This window comes from Bos indicus x Bos taurus, chromosome 19 (assembly GCF_003369695.1).
Source record: "Bos indicus x Bos taurus breed Angus x Brahman F1 hybrid chromosome 19, Bos_hybrid_MaternalHap_v2.0, whole genome shotgun sequence".
NCBI lineage: Eukaryota > Metazoa > Chordata > Mammalia > Artiodactyla > Bovidae > Bos > Bos indicus x Bos taurus.
The window spans coordinates 19665909-19688670 of record NC_040094.1 but is presented as its reverse complement, the minus strand read 5'-3'; the positions used below and the strand labels follow the sequence as shown (position 1 = coordinate 19688670).

At 37.2% G+C, this 22762-nt stretch overlaps 1 protein-coding gene across 9 annotated transcripts in view; it reads left to right on the top strand.

The window, feature by feature from the left end:
• NF1 (neurofibromin 1) overlaps positions 1–22546 on the top strand; it is a 257570-nt gene extending 235024 nt beyond the window's left edge. For 6 of the 9 annotated variants that reach the window (XM_027516765.1, XM_027516764.1, XM_027516766.1 and 3 more), the window contains 7 exons: positions 2770–2892; positions 3301–3431; positions 3589–3689; positions 5492–5634; positions 5988–6034; positions 7280–7496; positions 18876–20555. In XM_027516765.1, coding sequence (XP_027372566.1) covers positions 2770–2892; positions 3301–3431; positions 3589–3689; positions 5492–5634; positions 5988–6034; positions 7280–7496; positions 18876–19018 — 905 coding nt within the window. In that variant the 3' untranslated portion in view covers positions 19019–20555. Of the gene's footprint in view, positions 1–2769; positions 2893–3300; positions 3432–3588; positions 3690–5491; positions 5635–5987; positions 6035–7279; positions 7497–18875 lie in introns of all 9 variants that reach the window. The other 3 variants (XM_027516763.1, XM_027516769.1, XM_027516770.1) reach the window with 3 other exon arrangements.
• The last annotated feature ends 216 nt before the right edge of the window (positions 22547–22762 follow it).

Sequence of the window (22762 nt, the reverse complement as noted above, 5' to 3'; positions counted from 1 at the left end):
CGAGAGTAGGAGAGACATTAGGTACTCACAGAAAAGGAAGAGTCTCACAGCATTCAGATGCAGGGCCTTTAACAGTATATTTTCCAAAATTATCATCTGTGGGTAGAATATATCACTATGCTATGAAGTATAATAATACTATTTGCCATCTTTTCTTAAAAAAACAAAAAGGTAAGAGTTTTTGATTACTGTATTTTTTATTACTCTAAGAAGATAGAATTCTTGAAAATTAAAACTGCTCTTTTATATCAACATTTGCCCATGAGAAATATACCTAAAATGCTGTGAGACCCTTTCCCTTTTCAAAAGCTGAAGTGAATAATGAGAGAACCCACTGATCCCGCCTCACCACAGGTTGAATACAAAGGTGCTCTTACACAGCTTTGGCTAAGGAAGTATAAAATAAGGAACTTGCCAATAAACCATGGTTTCAATGAAACCATGAATGTTAATCACTATGACTAGTCACATAAGACTGTTCTCTTTTGTTTGAGTTTCTTTCTGTTTATACTTTGCCACAAATAATGTTCTAGGAGTTTTCTGATTACTTAGTGTTTTGTGATTCTCAATTTTCATGCCAAGGACATTGTAAATGAAGAACTAACTTCAGAGAAAACGCAATATTGAATTCATTCAACCCATGTGCTAGATAAAAAAGTTATATCGTCTTTGCCCTTGGAGGAGCTCGTAGTTTGATGGCTAAGACATAATCATACAATTGCAACAGCATCCCCGGGTGCCATTAAATATGGCTTGATGAGGGAAAACTGAGGATTGGGGGAAATTAGGAAAAGCTACAGAAGTGAGGTAACATTTAACCTGGGTCTTGAAGATTTGACACCTGTTTGCCAGGTAGACACAGGATAAGGAAGGCATGCATTCAGGAGAGGTGGGAATAGCATGAATAATGCAAAGTCAGGAAAAGCAATGGGGTAGGAAATGAGGCTAGAGAAGGCTTGGAACTAGTTTGTAGGAGACTTTGTGCCATGTTAAGAAATTTAGTCTTATCATGTATCCAGCAGAGATCTTTAAATAGGGAAGGGACATTACAAAATTTTATTTTTAGGAAAGGTTTTTGGCTACAATATGGAGAAAGAGAAGTTTTTTTGGCAAGGGAATCATTTAAAAAATTGTTACAGCAATCCAAGCAAAAAATGGCATAGGCCTACACTAAGGCAGGAGCAATGGAAGAATGGAGAAAAGGAATCAGCTTTGGGACTTCAGTTTAGTTCAGTTCAGTCTGACTCTTTGTGACCCCACGGACTGCAGCACGCCAGGCCTCCCTGTCCATCACCAACTCCTGGAGTTTACTAGGGCCTGACTATATGGGCCAGGTAGGGCAGGAGAAGGCCAAGAAAGATGTCAAAAGTTTCTGGCTTCAAAAACTGTCTGGGTAGTGACCCCATTTGCAGAGATTGGGGCTAATATATTTATAGCATAAGGTAATTCAGATTGGTTGGTATTATATGTGGGCTTCCCTGGTGGCTCAGAAGGTAGAGTCCCCCCACAGTGCCAGAGACCTGGGTTCAAACCCTAGGTTGGGAAGATCCCCTGGAGAAGGGAATGGCTACCCATTCCAGTATGGGATACCTTCAGAATTCTCAGAATGTGTATCTAAGAGATAAATGAAAACATACATCTGGAGATCAGGAAGAGAGAAGTGGACAAGTAGCACATTTAGAATTAAGTAGCTCATTAGAGAGCTAAAGCTGTAGGAGTGAAGGAGATCTCCCAGGAAGAATGCAAGAGTGTAAAGTAAAAAGGAAGAATGAAATTTGATACTTTAACTGGTCACTGGCTAATGTCTAGCCTTGTGCCTTCAAGCTAATCTCTTAAGCGATGGCTTCCTCAGTTTATAGGTACAGAAAATGAAGAAGTTAGACTAGATCCTTTGGGCTGTTAAATTATTTGACCTTGATTTTTATGACTATTGTGAATAATTATTAGTATTAAAACTTGAGGTTAATAGAAGATTAAATTTCTCAAGTGTTCAGTTGTCTTCAGTTTTGGGTTTTAAAAAGTAATACTGTCACAAGTATTCCAGATTTATTTTTAGAGCTGCACCAAGAAAAATAAGAGAATTTCTTATAATACAAAGAACAGAAATATGTAAGTTCCAAATAACCCAATTTCAATACTTTTATTTTAAGAGAAGGTTTTTCAACAGTGATAGAGAACCGATTAGAGAAACTCAAAGCCAAGTGAATGGTCCTGCTTGCTATTTTTGAAGCATCTCCCAGTGTATCTATTATTTAATACTTTCAGGCATGCCGATCCTTTCAGTATTTAGTACTTTCAGGCATGCAGAGCTTGAAGAACTAAAATCAAAGTTTGATTTTACCTTCATTTGGAAATTCTTCATATGTTAATGACTTTTTGGCACCAGCAGAATGTCTTAAATTGAAAAAAGGCGGTTCAGACATAATTGATCTTTGCTACTAAGTAGTGCCCATCTCTGTACTTATTATTAAATACTATGCTTGCTGGTGGAGTTTAGTTTACCTCCAGTGTAGTACATGTAATCTCAATTTGATTTGGACCAATGAGGCACATCCAGTCCTGAAAGAGCACAGCTATTTAGCCAAAATTCCTTCAGAAGATGAAGAAATATGGAGAAGAGAGGAACTCTGCCCCAGGGATGTTTGAGCTTTCTTTGGGTCCTAAGTGAAAATGCAAACACTTTATGCCCAAACATTTTCTTTTTAGTATATTCCTATTCACAGACACTGTGGTTAATAAACTTCCATATTCTGTAACTTTTGTTTATAGGAACAAGGAAAAGTTTTGATCACTTGATATCAGACACAAAGGCTCCTAAAAGGCAAGAAATGGAATCAGGGATCACAACACCCCCCAAAATGAGGAGAGTAGCAGAAACTGATTATGAAATGGGTGAGAAACAAAGTTAATAATTAATCTAGATCATTGAAAGTAAGGAGGGAGAGTACATTAAAAGCCATATTTGCTTTCCAGCCATTTCTTAGTGTCCTTAGGATGAAATATAGAAACATTTGCTCTTTTTCAGAAGATAAGCTGTACAGTCCTTAAAATGACAAATACCTGAAATATGTGTGGAAAGTAATCCTACATAGGATTGTAAACAGCATCGTAAACAGCTAGCCAGAACTTTCATATATAGATGAATAGTAATTTTGTATGATGTTTATGTTGATATTTTAAGTGTCTATTAAAAAGCTATTGAATTATAGAAATGACATTAAAATATAGTAGGTGAAGTAGTATCTAGTGTGTTGTATTCAATTAATACAGCTGATTGTATTAATCCATATCTTACCGCAGAAACCCAAAGGATTTCCTCATCACAGCAGCACCCACATTTACGCAAAGTTTCAGTGTCTGAATCAAATGTTCTTTTAGATGAAGAAGTACTTACTGATCCGAAGATCCAAGCACTTCTTCTTACTGTTCTGGTAATCCTTTTGCTTTTTATGTTTTTTTTTTTCCTGGTCTACTCTTAGAAGGCCCTCAAGTGTTAAAAACATGAAAGGAAGTCTATATTCAGCTTCTCACCAAAACAGATAACAATTCAGCCACAAAATAAAATGTGTTTTGTTTACTTGTTTGCAGGCTACACTGGTGAAATACACCACAGATGAGTTTGATCAACGAATTCTTTATGAATACTTAGCAGAAGCCAGTGTTGTTTTCCCCAAAGTTTTTCCTGTTGTGTAAGTATCTCCACCTGCATTTAACTTTTGTATCTGTCTTGAAGTCAAATGTTTTATAAAAGTTTAGGGAAAGTATCACCCAGTAGTGTTCACTGATTGTGGAGAGGGAAACATGAGGTAGTGGATAGTGATTTTAGCTTAGAGACAGGGGGTTTAATGAGACCTAAGATTTGTTTCGGCCTGTCAGTCAGGACAAACATTTTGTTTATCTTGTTGTTTCCGTTGTGTTCATTGTGATGAGCATCATTTATTTCCTCACTTAGGAGGAAACTGTTAGATTGCTATTAATGTATTTAAATTAGCATACCTGTTATGGTTCCTTTCTCAGTAGAGCTTTTATTTTTAATCCATAGTTGAGTGAAAGCAAAGTTGACCTCTTATTTGGGAGATGAATTTTATTCTCTCTTAAGGGATGAAATCATATTAGCCTCCAAGTGCTCAGATCTAAATAACCCAAAGAAATTTGGGATCCCCTGGAGAAGGAAATGGCAACCCACTCCAGTGTTCTTACCTGGAGAATCCCACGGACAGAGGAGCCTGGCGGGCTACAGTCCGTGAGGTCACAGGAGTCGGACATGACTTAGCAACTAAACCACCACCACCATTCCTAATGTAGGCCTTTTGTGTAGTGTCATTATTTCCTTGTTTTTGTTTTTTATTTTATTTATTTTTATTTATTTATTTGGCTGTGTCTGGTCTTAGTTGCAGCATGCTATGCTATGCTAAGTCACTTCAGTCGTGTCCGACTCTGTGTGATCCCATAGACGGTAGCCTACCAGGCTCCCCCGTCCCTGGGATTCTCCAGGCAAGAACACTGGAGTGGGTTGCCATTTACTTCTCCAACGCGTGAAAGTGAAGTCGCTCAGTTGTGTCCGACTCTTAGCGACCCCATGGACTGCAGCCTACCAGGCTCCTCCATCCATGGGATTTTCCAGGCAAGAGTACTAGAGTGGGGTGCCATTGCACAGAATCTTTTAGTTGCAGAATGTGGGATCTAGTTCCCTGCGTGTATGCATGTATGTGTTCAGTCATGTCTGACTCTTTTGCTACCCCATAGACTGTAACCCTCCAGGCTCCTCTGTCCGTGGAATTTTCTAGGCAAGTGGAATGGATTGCCATTTCCCTCTCTAGGGGATCTTCCCAACCCAGGGATCAAACTGTGTCTCTTGAATCCCCTGCATTGACAAGCAGGCAGATTCTTTACCACTGAGCTACCTGGGAAGCCTTTCTTTTTGTTTAATCTTATTTATAAATTTCAGAGTTTTATGTACTTGGCCCTTGGTTATTTTTATTAATGGAGTTAGGTGAGTTAGAAATAGTCGATTTCCTTGTAAGTTTGAATTGGATCATATATTCCACCCCCTCCAAGCTAATTTTGTTCTCCTTATTTGATCTGATTCAGCATTTATTAACACTGACTAATACTAAATTTAGTTTTAACTCCTGGGTACATATCAGTAATCAGCAGGAAGAGATGGTCCTAAAGCATGCTGAGTGGCTGATAGTAGCCAGCCGTGTCTTGAGCAAACAGTCAGCATGTGTAGTTAAGCATGGTTATGTGACATTACTAGTTGGTTGCTTTTACTGTATTTTTCCTGATGACTATAAACACAGAACAAAACAAAACAGAAAAGCAAATACCTTCATATTACATTATAAAATTTGGAAAAGCACCAGGAATTAAAAAAAGCACTCATTACCCTTCATTTTTATCACATTGTTCTAGGAAAGAATATATGTTTTCCAGTATATATTTTCATTTAATTTTCCTTTAAAATGTTCCTCTGTTGACTTTTTTTTAGGCACAATTTGTTGGACTCTAAGATCAACACCCTGTTGTCATTGTGCCAAGATCCAAATTTGTTAAATCCGATCCATGGAATTGTGCAAAGTGTGGTGTACCATGAAGAATCCCCACCACAATACCAAACATCTTACCTGCAAAGTAAATAAATGTATCGGGAGGAGGATTGTTGATGAACTTGACACAGGCGTGCTGCTAAAGAATACACTAGCTGAAGAATGTCTGATGAGGAATAGGCTTGTTCATACCTCTCTAATGTGCATTTTCTTACTCTTAATGTTGTGTTCAGTATGATAACTGGTTGACAACTTTTTTAACTAAAGTATGTTTTTATACTGAGTGTACTTTTGGTGAATTTTAGTCTACTTTGATACTCATCCTAAAAAAAAAATGATTTTACTGTACATGTAGGTTTTACATATCGTCAGCTATATAAATTAATTTCTATTAAAAGTGTCATGCTTGTTGTAAGAGTAACATTTGATTTGTTGCAGGTTTTGGTTTTAATGGCTTATGGAGGTTTGCAGGACCCTTTTCAAAGGTAAGAAAATTTATTTTTCTCTGCTGACAAAATGAAAATTTTATTTATATAAGTATGCCTGTTTTAAGAACACACAATGTGCTGAAAAGCAGAATGATTCACACAAATACATACGTTATTTTTATTAAAAGTTTTCTACCTCAAGATTCTTTCCAAGAGGCAATACCTTTAATATGTTTATATACTAGCTTTTACAAAAAAAAAAAATGAACTAAATTTTTGCTTGACTTTTCAGAAAGGTATAATAAACCTCTGTAAACTTTTCTACCCTCAGTCCCTGATGTAATTGATGACCTTTAGGCACACACTAGGGTATCTTATGATTAGGAAAGAGCATTACATATGGCTGAAATCTACCTCATGACCTGAAATTAATACAGTGTTATATGTCGATTAAGCCTGTTTTTAAAATTACATAATGAAAAAAATCTTACCTTGTGAAAACATTTTTTTCCTCCCAAGCTGTTGCATTAGATTCACTCTTCCCTGAAATTATCCTCATGTGGTCCATTCAGTTTGTTCTTTGATTGGCTTTCCTTGATATCGTGTGACATAAATATGTTTTTAATGATTCTCTCTGTATATGCTCTCTCTCCAAATTGATTGAGGTTCCTTGAAGGCAGGACTTCTATTTCTTCCCCTAGTGCAGTGTTCTAGAGATAGGGATGCCAAATCAATGTAAATAGTGTAAACTTTGTTTTAAAAATTGAGTGTTTAGTTTTATTTAATTAATACTGAATATCTCTTGATATGCAAAGGCTATCATTTACAAAATGGGCCTGAAGTCACAGAAATAAGTGTGTCATGCAGAAACTTTTGTGGTTTGATTGCCAGTAACCCTCCATTCTCTTCAGAGTGTTTAGTTAGTTGAATCTCTAAATGGCAGCTGGAATGATGCTCTGCTCATTCTCCCTGTTTTGAAAAATAGTCTAGACATCATTCCTGATAATTGAGTTGTCTCAGGATTAATTCAGTCTTTGTCTACGCGTGGCCTCCAGTAATTGCAGGTTCATCTGGAAGCCGTAAGTGTAAGCTGAATAAAATTCCCAGTTGTAAGTCCCATGGTAGTCTATAAATATTATTTTATCCCCTCCCCCACCTTTTTAAATGATCTGTAGTATAAAAGAAGAAAAACAACAAATTAACCCCAAAATAAAAATTGAATTACTCTTTTTTGGCTTCAAAGGGGATTTAGAAAAAATAAAAAAGAATGGAGCTAAAATAATTTCATATTTTCCATTACAGCAAACACAAATCCCAGACTATGCTGAGCTAATTGTTAAGTTTCTTGATGCCTTGATTGACACGTATTTGCCTGGAATTGATGAAGAAACCAGTGAGGAGTCCCTCCTGACACCCACATCTCCTTATCCTCCTGCAGTGCAGAGCCAGCTTAGTATTACTGCTAACCTTAACCTTTCTAATTCCATGACCTCACTTGCAACTTCCCAGCATTCCCCAGGTCAGTAAATGTACTCTTTATATAAATTTGAGCAATAATATTACTATACAACATTAGGAATTCCCTTGTTATCAGTTTACAGCAGATTTTGCTCCTTTTTATTATGAAATTCATCTTACATTTCTTCTTTACCTTGTAGCTGATTTGAATTTTGGTTTCTGTAAAACTTTCTACTTTCAAAGAGTTCAACAAAAATACTGACATGTTTATAGAGTGTTTACATAAAGTATTCCAAGGTTGAAACATTTTTAGGAGTTGAGGCAGGAAAAGTAGCCTCAGGGACAGGTAATCCCTGTAAGTGAACAGAATTATAATTCCCTTACTAGATATACTAATCTTGCCCAGTGTGTCTGTGTCTCTGACACAGCCTACTCAATCCAAAAAATCTGCAAAGTATAGTAGCGTCCCTATTCCCTACTGCCAGCAACAACCTGAAAATCTAGGAGTAAACAAGCACCCAGACAAAAAAGCCACACCAAAAACATAACATCTTAAAGCCCATAAGCATATTCCTTACTCTGAAGTCACTCTTAGGTCCAAGTGTGGAAAGTATACCAATTCAGCATGCAACTAACAGGTGGATACATTGAGAAATAGCTAATAGCTCGAGTGGGGCTAAGATAAGCAAGATGGCAGAAACAGCAACTGTACAGAACCTTGGGCTCATTCATTGTCAAAGCAGATGATTCCTTATGACTCTGGTCAACCCTGGAGGGGTTACTCAACTGACACCATTGTGTGTATTATAGTGACAGTAATAATGAAGGGAGTCTTCCATTGTGGTCTTGTTTATACTCAGAAAGATATCTTTCTAAAGTGGTTAAAATTTAAAAGGTTTTGTGTTTAAATTTCCATCATCTGAAAAGTTTACTTATGAAACACTTCATGCTATAAGGAAAAGTTATTAGATGTAGTTAAGTATTAAGTGGATTTTCTTTTAAAAAGCCAAGGAATATATTATAACTACTTTGTATTGTTCAAGATCCATAACTAGAATTTCCAGTTTATAATCCTGGTTTTGCCTGAATATTTAGACATACATAGTTTTGAAGGTTCTAAAGAACTTGGCAAATCTAGTGCCCGGTTCATACATATTATAAATCATTATATTAAACAGCTGTATTCATCTATGATCTGTTAAGCCTTGGTCAACAACAAAACCTTGGTCAGCAGAGGAAACAAATTATATGATCTAGCACTTATTTTCAGTCACCTTACTGCAGCTAGTCAGGTTTCCCCTCCCCCAAAAAATGTAAGAGAAATCTTGCCAACTTTTCCCCTCTATAACTGTGTTAATTTGACCTCTGTCACCTACTCCCTAGGACAGTGTTTCTTCAAGTGTGGTCCCAAGATCACAGCCTCAGTGTCATTTAGGAGCTTGTTGAAACATGGTTGCTGGAATCCCACTCCAGACCTCCTGCACGAGAAACTCCGAGAGTGGGGGCCCAGCGAGCATTTTAACAAACACTCAGGTGATTCTTACTCACTAGAGTGTGCACAGGATCTTGCCCCATTATCAGCATTTCAACTGTTAAAGCCAGGGCAAAACTTTACTGTCTTCTAGATACTGCAGTGACTGCACTCTTTCCCTCGTCACCACCCCCTCCCACCCAGCCCTCCAGTATAAAATCTTAGCTCTTTGGAGCTAGAGGGTACTACAGAGGTAATTTAGTTCTGAGCTCACAGTGTCATGTATGAAGGGGAGACTGGGCTTAGAAGAGCCAAGTGAATTGCTTTATCACAGTCTTATCTAGAACCAAGGCCAATGTTCTTTCTACCGCATTCGTTGCCTTCCATATCTGCCATCTTTCTTCCTTCCCTTTCCTTGCTTTTCCCTTTTCTTTCATATTTTTACGTCTGTCTCATTATTTCCATCTGCCTTACCTAAGTCTGCCACTCCTTTTCTTCTGTAGAGCTCTCTATCGTCTGGGTTAGTCAACCACTGAAGTTGATCACCACTAGAAAATCCGTAGACTCTGCCTATATTGATCCTCTTGTTTTTCAAGTTTGGTTCATTTTGACCAACCTTTTGCTTCTTGGGCTACTAAAGAGATGTTAAAGCTGGCAAAATGATTAGTTGTTTTTATATTGACTTTTGGTTTTTTTTAATCCAGACTACCAGGGATATTTCTGCCTATTTTTACCCACTGATAGAGACAATAAAATAATCAGATTAAAATACAGGTACCAGCACGTATTCTGGTAGTTGATGAACTGTTCATGTCCTGTGTTGATTGAACATTAACCATATCATTTGCTTAGAAAAATAGTCCTACTCTGCAACCTCTTACTTAGAATTGTCTAGAAAAGTCAAAGAATAGCATATGTGGTTTTGGTTACAGTTTTAAACCTACAGTGTCACCTCCAGTAGCTCTCCAAAGATGGCTGCTTGAATAGATTCTAACACCCTGAAAACCTCTGACTATTCTGAAATGAAACTGAAGTTTAAAAGTGGTAGAATTATTTCTTTAGAATAATGGTGTTCAGCATTTTCTCTCTAAATTGTATGTCCTTTGGTTTGCCCAGATTATTTTACTACATTTTATTAGAGAAAGAGCTTATCTTTTCATTAGTCACTTTACTCTTTGATGAAACCCATTTGTATCTCTAAATTGTGGATTTATCTCCATGAAAGGATCCTGATTTATCTATCTGCCTAAATTATTGTGTTTTTGTCATTTGTACTTAGGTAATACCTCTTATAAGAGTTTACACTTTCTAACTAGGCATGCTGTTTTATATCTTTAGGTCCTTGTAATCTTATATCCCTGTCTCCTCAATTCTTTGTGGAACCGAGTTTGCTGATATCAAAGGGCTAAAAGAAGTGATGAATCTAATCCAGATTCACAGCTCACTCCAGCATTTCAACTTTGGTATTTAGTTGAATAGAAACCAGAATATTTCCCTGTCTCCACTTTCATTAGCCATGTGCTAAGCAGTATTTAAAGAATCCCTGTGTCTCTCCCTGAAATGGACCATGAGTGTTGCTTGCCATTAATTACCCAAAATCAACCCACACTAGTCTACTGAATTTTAAGCAGGTGTAAGCTCTGTTGCTTTATGTCAAAAAGCAAAAGATGCTGATCTGCACACAGCTCAAACTTTGCTTCAAACTTTCCGTCAGTTTAAGACTTTGCTTTCTGGATCTTTGGTACTTAGCAGGATTGACCACTAAGCTGTATCTTCTTTTGGTCCCCAGTATTCTCTGCCATCAAATTAGCTACATAAGAAGTTCGTGAACTCCCTAGCCCTCCCCATTAAGCATTAAACCTTATTTAAGTAAAAATTATGATGATAATTCAGTAAGTCACCAGCTTCTGAGGAAGTGGCAGTCATTTACATAAGGCCAGCGTCCCTGAAAATGCATTCTTCTTGACAGATGATCATAAGCCATTTGTCTATCCCCTTAACACAAGGAGGATTATTTTATATAAGTTTTATATTTTTATATATGAAGATACATAAATGACTGTCTTCTGACTCCACTCCTCGCAGAAATTGAATTTGTTATCTGTGGAGCCAGTGGAGTATACTCAGAGTTCATTGCATATGAAATTATGTTAACTGTGGCCCTTTTACCCAAATGAACATAGAACTTTGTCTTTTCAGATTTTCCCACATGCCATTATCAGAACCTTGAAGAGAATCTGTAACATTTACTCTTTGATAAATAAGGATATTTCAAATTTGATATTGTGAACCATTCTTTGGTCCAGTGTAGCTGAGCTGGACATGAATTGAAGAACCAGGATTAGAGCTAGAAAATTAAAATGTTATCTACTAAAAATGCTGTATATGGGACTTTCTCTTGCTTAAGAAGGCCATAAGTGCTCTCTAACAGGGTGAGCAAAGATGCCTTTTTAAAACCATGTTATGAGTGCTTTATAACCATTTCCAGTATGCATTTCAAATACAGTCTTCCTGTATCCTCTTCAGATGTTAAAGAGCAAGTATACTAGAAATAAATATCCAGATGGCATTATATGGATTTGGTGGGCTACGGTCCACGGGCCCGCAGAGTTGGACACAGCTGAGCACACAAGCAGTAGTTGCTGGATGACAGTATTCATTAAAAAGAGATTAAATAGATTCATCTACAGTATATTAAAATTTAATTTATACTCTACTGAGACCTCCTAATATTTTTCACACTGTAATTTAATTCAGTAAACACTCAAACTCCTATATTGTAGGTATTCAGTAGGTACTCCAGAACATTTAAAGATGACAGAGACCCTGGTCCCCAGAGACTTGGCAGTTTTTGCCTATGGATCTCAGTATTCAATTTCAGCTGAAGTTGTTATTTCCTTCCGAGGCATGTTTAACAAATCCTTTGTGTACACAAGTTCTTTGATTTTTAAGTACAAGATTAATACTACAATACTCTGTAGAAAATAACCCCAAATCCAGATTTTGTCTTGAATTATCAGAGATGTTCATTGTTTACTAAATGCAAGGGACTCTGTTAAACCAAGGGAAGTGGGGACACTAATAAGACATGAGACCTGCCCTCGAATAGATTTCAGAACAGTGAGAGTGGCAGGGTATACACAGTATACTGTTTTGACCTCTTTTGTGACCTTTTGTACTTACATTGTACCTTGCAACTGTAAAGTATTCTCATCATTCAGAAGGACATCTGTTTGGAAAAATCAGGTGATAATTATGGCTAAAGTTTAATAATATATTTTTTACCTCAAAAATATATGAGATGTATATTTTTTAGCAAAAATAAGCCTATGATCTATTTTAAATATTTTTTCACTTGAAAAAAAATCTTAATTTTTTTCTTTGATCAGCTTATTTTACTGTTAGTATTAGAGCAAGAATATTTTTAGAGCAAAGACCTAGTTAATGGAACTTTATTTTAAATTCACTTCTTTCATTTCGTTTTGGGTCTGTGTCCAAGACTGTCAGTTAGTTATTCAGTCCTTTTGCTTCTGTAAGGTAGACCTCCTTCCCAGAAAGCTGAGTGGATCAGCTAGGAATTCTAAGGACTCCAACCCCCCAGTAGTGCTGACAGCTGTGTGCAGAAAGGGTCAGTTCATCAAAACCATTTCTGCAAAGAGTAGACTTAGTCATACTTCTGCTGTGTTTACCAGGTTTAATGTGTCCCCCTCTCAGAAGAAACATAAGATACCTCTATTTTGAGACTACTTAAAGTCTCCAAAGCCATTTTTTTAATGTTTTATGAAACTACTTATGGTAGTGCAGACCTTTATTTAGCATATTCTTGATTTATTTTTCTTCTTTTTCTTTGTTATCACCTTCTATTTAAGGGAGAAAAATCATTTTAAACTGAACAACTGGTTGGTGTAATTTCTGCAAATTTTCCACTTCATTTTTTAATGTAATTCTTGATTTACACTAAAATCCTTACTTCTAATAAGGGTGGTAAAAACACATCTGTCTGTAAAATTGTAAGTTCTACCATTTATTAATATTTAAGAGTTGGTAATATTTAGGAAATAAGCAGTCAGTTCAATAATTAAAACTAGAATCCTCCTGAAAAACCAAGAAAGTTAATAATTATCCAGTATCTAATCATATTTCACCCTTTAAAAATCTTATGAACATCACTCACTTTTGTTTTCTCTTCCATTCTGTGTCTGTGAAGCTTCTCTGCCTTGCTCTAAATCAGCAGTTTTCATGCAGCTGTTCCCTCATCAAGGTACTCTCTACTTTTGTCATCTTTGCACGAATTACTGCTTACCCTGCGCTCATCCCGGGCACATGGCATGAGACTTCATTCACCAATCCCTGTAAGCAGAGTCTGGCTCAGGCACATAAAGGACTTGTAAGGCCATTCCTGTAAGGTCTGAATGCCTCTGGCACCGCAGGGCCAGGACTCGTCTTGGTGGAAGAGCTGTGCAGGTTCCCCGAACACTGAAGATGCTGTCCCGGCCCTAAACTAACACAGGCAGGTTAACAGGAAACTCCAGGGAGAGTTACTAGAGCAAGGAGGGTATGCGGTGTGGGGAAGAATTTTTAGCTTAGAAAGTATTTATTTCATATATAAATAATGAAGCTAACCCCAGCGTTTGCTTAGAAGTTAAAGCTGGCTGTCTTTTTTAATCATCTGTGCTAAAAAAAGAAAGGAATGTGGTCCTCAGTTAGCTCAAAGGACTAAGAAGAAAAAACTGTGATGCAGTTATGTCTCATTTATAAAGGATGCCTGTTCTTTCTTTTACTCTTCAGTAATTAATACATAGAAAGATGAGACCTGTATAGAAAAAGGTGTCAGCAATTGAGAAAATCCATTACAAATATTTTTAAAGTTCCTAATCTTTTGTATATCTAGCTCAAAAGATTAATAATTCTAAATATATAATTAACACATCTCCATCAGTGTACTTCCTAGTAGCGCTAGTGGTAAAGAACCCACCTGCCAGTGCAGGAGACTCAAGAGATGTGGGTCCGATCCCCGGCTTGGGAAGATCCCCTGGAGGAGGGCATGGCAGCCCACTTGGGTGTTCTTGCCTGGAGAATCCCATGGAAGGGGCGCCTGGGGGACTACAGCCTCTAGGGGCTCAAAGAGTCAGGCAGCACTGAAGCCAATGAGCACAGCATGCACACATGAAGAAGCTGGAGTTATCTTTTCTTCTAGGAAGGCTTAATGGCATTTCTTGCTTCTTTACATTAGCTTCAGTAACTTTAAAAATTCCAGTATAAAATTCAAGTCCTATGCATTTGTTGTAAAACTGCTTTCAGTACTTCACTGTTTTTTTTTCCAGTTATTAGGAGCATCTTAATTTGTGAAGTAATTATGTGCACAAAATCTTCACCTAGCTTATCTGATTGTTCTAACAATCCTTTGAAATAGGCATATCTACTGTTAATTTTAATTGCGAGATTAAGAACTAAAACAAAATAAGAGTTCTCATCGAGACAGACTGGACCCTGGGTCTTCTGATGTGCCTCATTATATATGCAACAAATGAGCCCTCTGACACCTTTGCCTTCTTGTAGATGCAATAAGAATTTTCTGACAGGTTTGCCATAAGATCCATGTGATAACTAAGCAGTGCAGATTCAGGGGCCTTACTAGAGCCCTGTGCAGGTGGCAGGGTATTTGGATTATTATTACGTTTTTCATTTTCTCCTCAGTTTCTCAAGAACTAAAAAGGATTTGATCCTTTTATTTTTTCATGAAAATATTAGATTCCAGAATGAGAGATCATTTTGGTGTTTAAAAAATAGGTGACTTTAAGTATTTTATTATTTGTCGGGATGGAACTATATCCTAGTTGTCAAAGTAAACCCTGATACCTGCCTTCAAGGAACTCATGTTTGAGCAGAGGAGGTAGATATATAATGGATTTACCTTATTTAATCTTAGTGTAATGATTGTTTTCCCACTTTCTCAATTCAGTGAATTTTGGCCAATAACACCTTTTACTTAGGATTTCATCTTTACCTGAAACCACTGCAGTTCACTGAAGCACAGTGCTTATTAATACACTGCTGTGAAAAATTTTCAGCTTCTTCTGCCCTGCATGTGTGTAACTGGCTGCATGTTTAAGAACAGCATATCTAAGGGAATTTAAATTAGTAAGTCAAGACTACAGAGGTTTTTAACCTTTTATTTCACCTGAGTGGTGACCTCCAAGTTTCTGTCACTTCATGGATTTCTGCTTTTGTGCCCACTGAGAGTCGGAAGGGAAGGCCAGTGCTTAGGGGCATAAGAGACCAGGATACAAAGCTTCCAAGAGGCTTTGATAAGTGGGAGTGTAGGACCAGGGTCTCCTCACTAATATAAAATGTCATGTCTACCAAAGCAGGGTGGATCTGTCTCTGTTTAGGCAATTGGGCTGATATCTGAGAGTTTTTCCTATAGAATATCAAGACCAAATCCTTCACTAGCTTCTAGAAAGGTTTCTAGTTTTAATTTAAGAGGGTTGAAAAGAAGAATGCTGCCAAAATTCTCAAAAGTGAGAATTAAGCTCAGAAACCAGGATACTAGGATCATTCTGTTTCATACTAACGTGGCTGTTTTCAAGATGCTATTTTTGATATAAATATAATGCTTTTTAAAATTGATTTTACAAAAGCCTCCAAGATTTTTAAGTCAGCTTCTCATTTGATCCTTAAAATAAAACATTTTTGCTGTGAAATCGAACTTAGGAATCACCACCATGCCACATTTACCTGTGTGTGACTTGTAGGGTTGGGTCACTCAGTAGGAAGAAAACACGCACGCAAAAACACAAAATGAATTGAGATGAAAATTGAATTTGAAAGTAAAAACGGGACATCCACCTCTCACATAGCATTGAAACTTTGGGTTATAAGTGACAGTCCTAAGTCAATGATACTTTAAAATTTTTAATTAAAAGGAATATACCTGTGTATGGGGGAAAAAATTAGAAATTCAGCCAAATAGAATAAAAAAGAGTCAGCTATAATCCCACCACTCTAAGATAATCACTGTTTATTAACGTTTCGGTGCCTCTCCTCATTTCTCTTATTTATGTAGTTGAAATCACAGTAGGTGTAAAACTTTATTGCTTGTTCTTACCCTTAACATTTACAATTTTATTTAGAGGTCTGAAGATTATTTGTTTAACAAAATAGGAAATGAAATACTCTTAGTATATCTTTTGAAGAAACCTTCACCCTAGTGACTTACTCTGATTATAATTTGTATAACTTTAATTCTTAAGAATTAAACTGAACAGGCACTTGTCCTCAGATGGAAGCTTTGCCTCCTTGCAGTGTGATGACTGCTCCCCCAATCCCCAGCCCTAGAAAGAGCCATATTCTAGCCAGGGATGTGGCTTCACCAAAGGTGGTCACACAAGAAAGGACCCCAGGGTGGAAGATTGCTGGCAGAGGGCCACCAGCTCTCTGGTGGTTGACACTGTGTCCCTCCTGATGACCATCTCTTGATTGTTTCAAACTCTTATCTGTAAAGTTCCAGTTTTGCCTGAATCTTACTTCCTATTAAGGAAATAACCCTAGATAAGGAACTGTTGGACTTGAACTTGTAGGCCAGATGCATATTTGAGGAAAGGGAAGGTCAAATACACAGACAAGTTCATGATCCTTTCAGACGGAAGAAGCTAAAAACGGTATTGTCTTTTCCAGTAAAAATGTGGTGCAGCCACACTGGCGATGAGAGAGGTTGATGCTGTTTGACTCTCGCCAGTTGCAGCCACCACATTTAAAAACGGAAGCATTCTGTTCAACCAATGTTTGTTGAAAAAGACATCAACTAGATCTTAGAGAAAAACAAAAATGAGTAATAAATTATCTCTGCCCTTCTAGGTGCTTTTATTCTAGTAGAGAAAATATGACATATACATAAGTTGTGATAATATAGACAAAATATAAATGCATATAAAAGCAGGGAGAATGCATCAGGAAAGAAACAGAAATGAGAAAAAAATGCAGGTTGCCCTTTATCTTGTAGAGATCAGTAAGGCAATTGAAAGAGCTGCACACACATCACAGAGTGCAAGGTGCGTTCAAAAGGTGATAAGCGGTCTTCTTTCAGTTTTGTTATTTCTTTTCTAAATAGCTCTGGAGAAGATTCAAATAAATATGCAGAAGAGAATAAAAATCATCCAGAATTCTGTCACCCAGAGAAAAGTTCTTTGAACATCACAGTGTATTTTCTTCCATTTATCTTTCTACCCATAGGATTAGATCAGAACAGATTCATTGCAGGTTCACTGCCCTTGGCTCCCAGAGAGGTGTTGCTGACATTTCTAATGCTGCACTCACACTACCAGCCCAGTGCACTTTTCCATATGCCTATGTTCCTTTGATAACCTCAAGACAGCAACCCTCTAGCAACCCTCTAAATCAGACCAGGTGCCTGTAGATGCCTCATACCTTAAGTGGAATTCAAGGCTAACTCCAAACGAAGGATATGTGACTCCTAGAAGGAGGTCATCACAGAGCCATTTTCTGTTCATGAGCCAACAGACAGATGTATGGATCTTTGTATATTTTCAGTCACATAAATACTTTTTGACTTGAAGTACTATTTTTTGTCCAAAAATAGAAATTTTTCCATTCTCAAATTTACTCTTTATTTTAAAATTAAGATGGTACAGATAAGAATAAAGTAGGGAATTCCCCACTTCCATTACAAGGGACATGGGTTCGAGGAACTAAAATCCCAAAAGTCACGTGGCACAGCCAAAAAAATAAAAAGAATAAATTAAAAATTACCTGAAATCATACCATCCAGTAATAATATATTTTGGCAGATGTTTTCCCAGCCTTTTTTTTTTTTTCCTTCCTGTACCTGGATTTCTTTCCCCCCTACTCCCAAATTATGGTCATTTTTCTATATTACCAAATATCAATCATTTGCTACATTTTGTTACATTTTGCTACAAATGGCTTAAATTTTGCTACAAATGACTAAAATACTTTTTGCTTTGCCACCAGTAGTTATGCCAAAGGTGGGTATAATCAGTCTGATTATTTTAGTAAATTTTATTAAAGTGTAACAGAAAAGCACACATGATAAATTGCAACCTAATTAACTTTTAAGAAGTAAACATAGTTAAAAATCCAGCATCCAGATCAAGAAACAACATCACCAGCACCCCCAAGAAGCCATCCTCACGCCCTCTTCCAGTCAGTCCTTCCCCAGAGGCAGCCACTATCCTGTGACCTGTCTAATCTGAAATCTTCACTCATCTGATGGGTAAAAATATACCCTGTTTTTCGCTTCTTGTCACGTTATGGAGTTACTAACCAGATCATTTATAAAACACATTGTGGGGCCCTGTTTGAGGAGGTTTGATCTCCTCCGTGAGAGAAGTAAATGGCAACTGTTAAGGTGTAGAACGGAAAATGACTTGGCAGAGTTGAAAAGATCAAAGCAAAAATTCTGCTGTATGACCTTTGTGATATATTATTTTCTTAGTAAATATTTGAGTTCCTTTGGGGTAGGCACTATGATTTTGAGAAGAAAAAGCATCTCCCTTTCTTTGAAATGGTGTATTTCCGTAGCTTTTGCAATTACAGAATATATCCTGTGTATAAACAGCTAGTAAGGCTACATGGCCCTCTGCTGGAAACTTCTGGTATGATTTGGAGGAAGGCATTCTAGTCTGGTGACTGCTAGCCTTTCTTTGATTCAGCTCAAGCCTGCCTGCCTTTGGCTTTTCCTTGCAACTTCTCTGTTTGTTTTTTTTTTTTCCCCCCTTATGCTATTTTTCTGCTATGATAGCACATTTTGCTTAACAAAGTGTGAGGTGTGTAAACCTCAAGATCTTTGTGAACACTCTAGCAGTTGACTGTTAAAATGAATGCAAAAACAATAGACCAGGTTGTATCTCATTTACAAATTGTGGGATTCAGTCCTGGAGCTTAACACCAGAGGAGAAGAGGGTAACTGGCTGCTTCGTTTCTCTCCAGGAATCGACAAGGAGAATGTTGAACTCTCCCCCACCACTGGGCACTGTAACAGTGGACGAACTCGCCATGGATCCGCAAGCCAGGTGCAGAAGCAGAGAAGTGCTGGCAGTTTCAAACGTAATAGCATTAAGAAGATCGTGTGAAGCTTTCTTTCTTTCCTTTTTCAAACAGACTTAACTGACACGGGCTCTTCACTAGTGACCCCTCACCACCGTGCTGTGATGCTGCACTTCATGTTTCTAATGAGCCCATCCAGTCTACCATGTTGCCAGATGATCAACTCTTGGAAGCGTTGCCTAAATTTAATGCTGCTTTTTTCTTTAACTTTTTTTTTTACTTTCGGTGTGTCTGGTTTAAGCAAGTGTTCAGAACAGCTGCAAAGAGAGTGGGCAGTCAGGACACTTGACCTGAGAACATCCCAATTGTGAGAGGATGAATTCTTGAATACTGCTACTACTGGCCAGCTATGAAAGCCATTTGCACAGAGCTCTGCCTTCTATGTTTTCCCCTTCTTCAACATACAAAGTAAAGTGTTAGTCTTATTTACACACTTTTCGAGATAGAAGTTTATGGGAGAAATAATATTATAACCCCAGTATGTTTAATCTGACTTTTAGCTGTGGACTTTTTTTTACCTTACAAAACTGAAGAACCATAGAGGTCAAGCCTCAGTGACTTCACACCATAAAGCCACAGGCAAGGTACTTTGGGGTGGGGGGGAGGGTGGAGGGATTTAGTATTTTGTAGTGGGTTCTTAAGAAATACTAACACTTGAGTATTAGCAATAACTACAGGAAATAAACATAACCACATATATCTTAACATTACTGAATTAAAGAGATGAGTTCTGAGGCCTTATCCAAACTCAGTCATCCAAACTAGTTTATATTTTTCTCCAGTTGATTATCTTTTAATCTTTAAATATGCTAAAAGTCATTTTTTTGTTTTTGTAAGCCAAAACTATACTAAGTATAGTAATTATACATTTTTCCCCTCCTCCTCTTCTTTCCTAAATAATTCTAAGCAGGGTAATCAGTGAACAAAGTGTCGAAAATTGTTCCTAGAAGGTAATTTCGTAGATGGTTGCATTAGCTCCATACAAAATGGAATGGTACGTGACTATTAGAGTAGATGATGCTTTTATTTTGTTTAATATTTTTCCCAGAAACATAGAGTATGGTGTATATTATCAAAAATTTTTTTGATGAGATGTATTTTAAATGTCTTGTAATCTTTCCTCTCCCCTCCAAAAAATCAGGAATCTCTTTAGCAAAACATGTCGGTTCTATATGATAGAATTGCATTTAATCACTGTGAAAGGACTGGCCAGCCTGCGTTATTATGACAATAGGGGACCTTAAGAGCTGCTGCTATTCCGAATGGTATGGGTTATCATGGCATTGGGGTTTCCATAGTAATGCAGATCCAATTTCTTCATGGTACCTGCAGTATGCAAAATAATTTGACTTCAGTGACTATATTAGTATCTGGATGTTCCAATTTAGAACTAAACCATATTTATTACAAACAGATATTATCCCACTATTCCTGGGCTCCCTTTATATGTTAAGATGTAACGGCTTTGGGAGGGGAAAAGAAACCTTGGGGAGGGGGAGTTTCCAAAAGTGCTGTTTCATGAGTGGATTTCAGTAAATTAAATTCCACAGCTAAATCAATAAATAATGGTACATTTAAGTGTTCTGATTTTAATAATATAACACATTTCACATTTATCCACACAGTAACAATGTAATATGTTAATGTAAATAAAATTGCTTTTGATATTCAGAAATAACAAGAATTTAATTTTTTTAATTTGTTTACAGTCCTGGGAAAAGTAAGAACCATTTGCCAAAATGGAAAAAAAAAAAATTTAGTGCTAGTAGTTACTTTGACCCTGAATTGTTGGAAAATATTGAAGATACATGCAATTAACTAAACTTTTACTTTTAACTATTGTAGAGGCTTCATTAGAATAGAATGTTGTAATAACAGATCAACTAAGATGATAAGGAAGTAAGACCAGAGCTGAGTTTAGAAATAGATCTTTAACAGCCTGGTGCCAAGAAATGCCGAGCTGCCGGTAAGGTCCATGTCTTCCCACAACCCAGAGCTTCTGGGGTGGGCACCCTGGCTCCTGGAATGTGAGCTTTTAATACTTTTGGTTCTGTGTTTTTCCCTCTTTGTTGGTTGGTTTGGTGCAGTGACCATGGGTAGTGTTATGCTATTTTGCTTCTCCCATCAAAACAAAGAAACTTCCAAAGCTTTACCACTAAAAAATATTGATCTTTCCATAAACAAGTTTTCCAGGGTATGTTATTTCTTAAATTTATTCGTTAACTTCCCTCTAGTGTAATGAAGGGAGTGAATTCACTTGAAGTACCTCATGAAATGATCTGCATTGCATAAATCAGAACTGAACCTTCTTTGAATTGCAGAAATACTTTTGACCAGTACATCCTGGAAATTTGAAAACTTATTAAGGTTTAAGGTTCACCTTGTTTAAAAAACTTCTGACTTTTGAGGAAAATCTAGCTTTCCAAGAAACTAAAATGAACATGAGGTAAATCTCACCAATAGGTTTTCCCTGGAGAAATGAAACTCTTTTTTAGGCCTCATACTTATAACCTGCACAAGAAATTCTGAAGTTTACAGCAGGTTGCCTATTCTGCATAATCTGATGTAAGTTCTGTAAAGTAATTTGTTTTGGGTTTGTAGATGTTTCCCCTGACTTTTTAAAAAGGAAAACATTAACTCACCATTTTTTTGTCATGATCTCCCTGCTTTATCAACCCCACTGTCCCAGGGGTGTGCCCTTCTTTGCCAGCCTTGAGACCTGGTTCTCTAGCTTTAGGGGACATGGCCAGTGCTCTCTCCTGCATCCACGCAGCACCTGTCGTTACCGGGGGCCGGCGCCATGCAGGTCCTAGGCCAGGGCTGAGGACACCGGAGAGAACGTCCAGGGGACGATGCCCTGGGGGAGACGGAGTGAAAGCCGGCAACCCACCCTGCTGAGTGGGTTTTAGGGTTCTCAGTTTTGTTTTGGCTTTTCTGTTTGTTTTCTGGTTTTGTTTTTACATCCCACCCCTAACCCAGGCATAATGAGGCATGTCTTATTCAATGTTATGCAATGGACTTATAAAAAATTCACTCTTAGTGTCAGCCACACAGTTTTTTTTTTTTTTAATGCAGTATATTCACCTGTAAATAATTTGTGTAAAATTTGACAGAAAAGTATATTTACTACACTGTAAATACATGTGATGATATATTGTATTATTTTGCTTTTTTGTAAAGCAGTTAGTTGCTGTACATGGATAACAAACAAAAAATTTGATTATTCTCGTGTTAGTATTGTTAACTTCTTCCTGCGACTGCGTTACATCATTTAAAGAAAATGCTGTGTATTGTAAACTTACATTGTATATGATAACTTCCTCTCTCTTCTGTTCAGGCCCAAACTCTGGCAGTTCCCTTGTCTACAGCCTCGTTAATATTGTAAGCAGTTGTATGCCAGCAGGAGAAATACTGCCCAACAGACAAAATCCACCATTGTAGAGGAGAACTGTAGAAATCCATTTCAGATCACTGTTGTTCCCGTCCCATTCTCCTCCCTGTGTATGTACTCCTCCCCCTTTTTTTAAGTAAAATGTAAATTCAATCTGCTCTAAGATGTGGGGAGTTATTTAATTTCTTCACATGCATCAGCTCTCTTTTCTTACTTGCCCCCTACTCCTCCCTGATCTTTTGAAACATTAAAGCCATTTCCTTTCTTTTGGTAAAATAATTTTGGTGAAATGCATAGGGGAGAAAAAAGTTTCCCTTGAGTCTGAAAATTAGACTGATAAAGATATATTGATAGGAGGAAAGCCTACACATGTATTTAG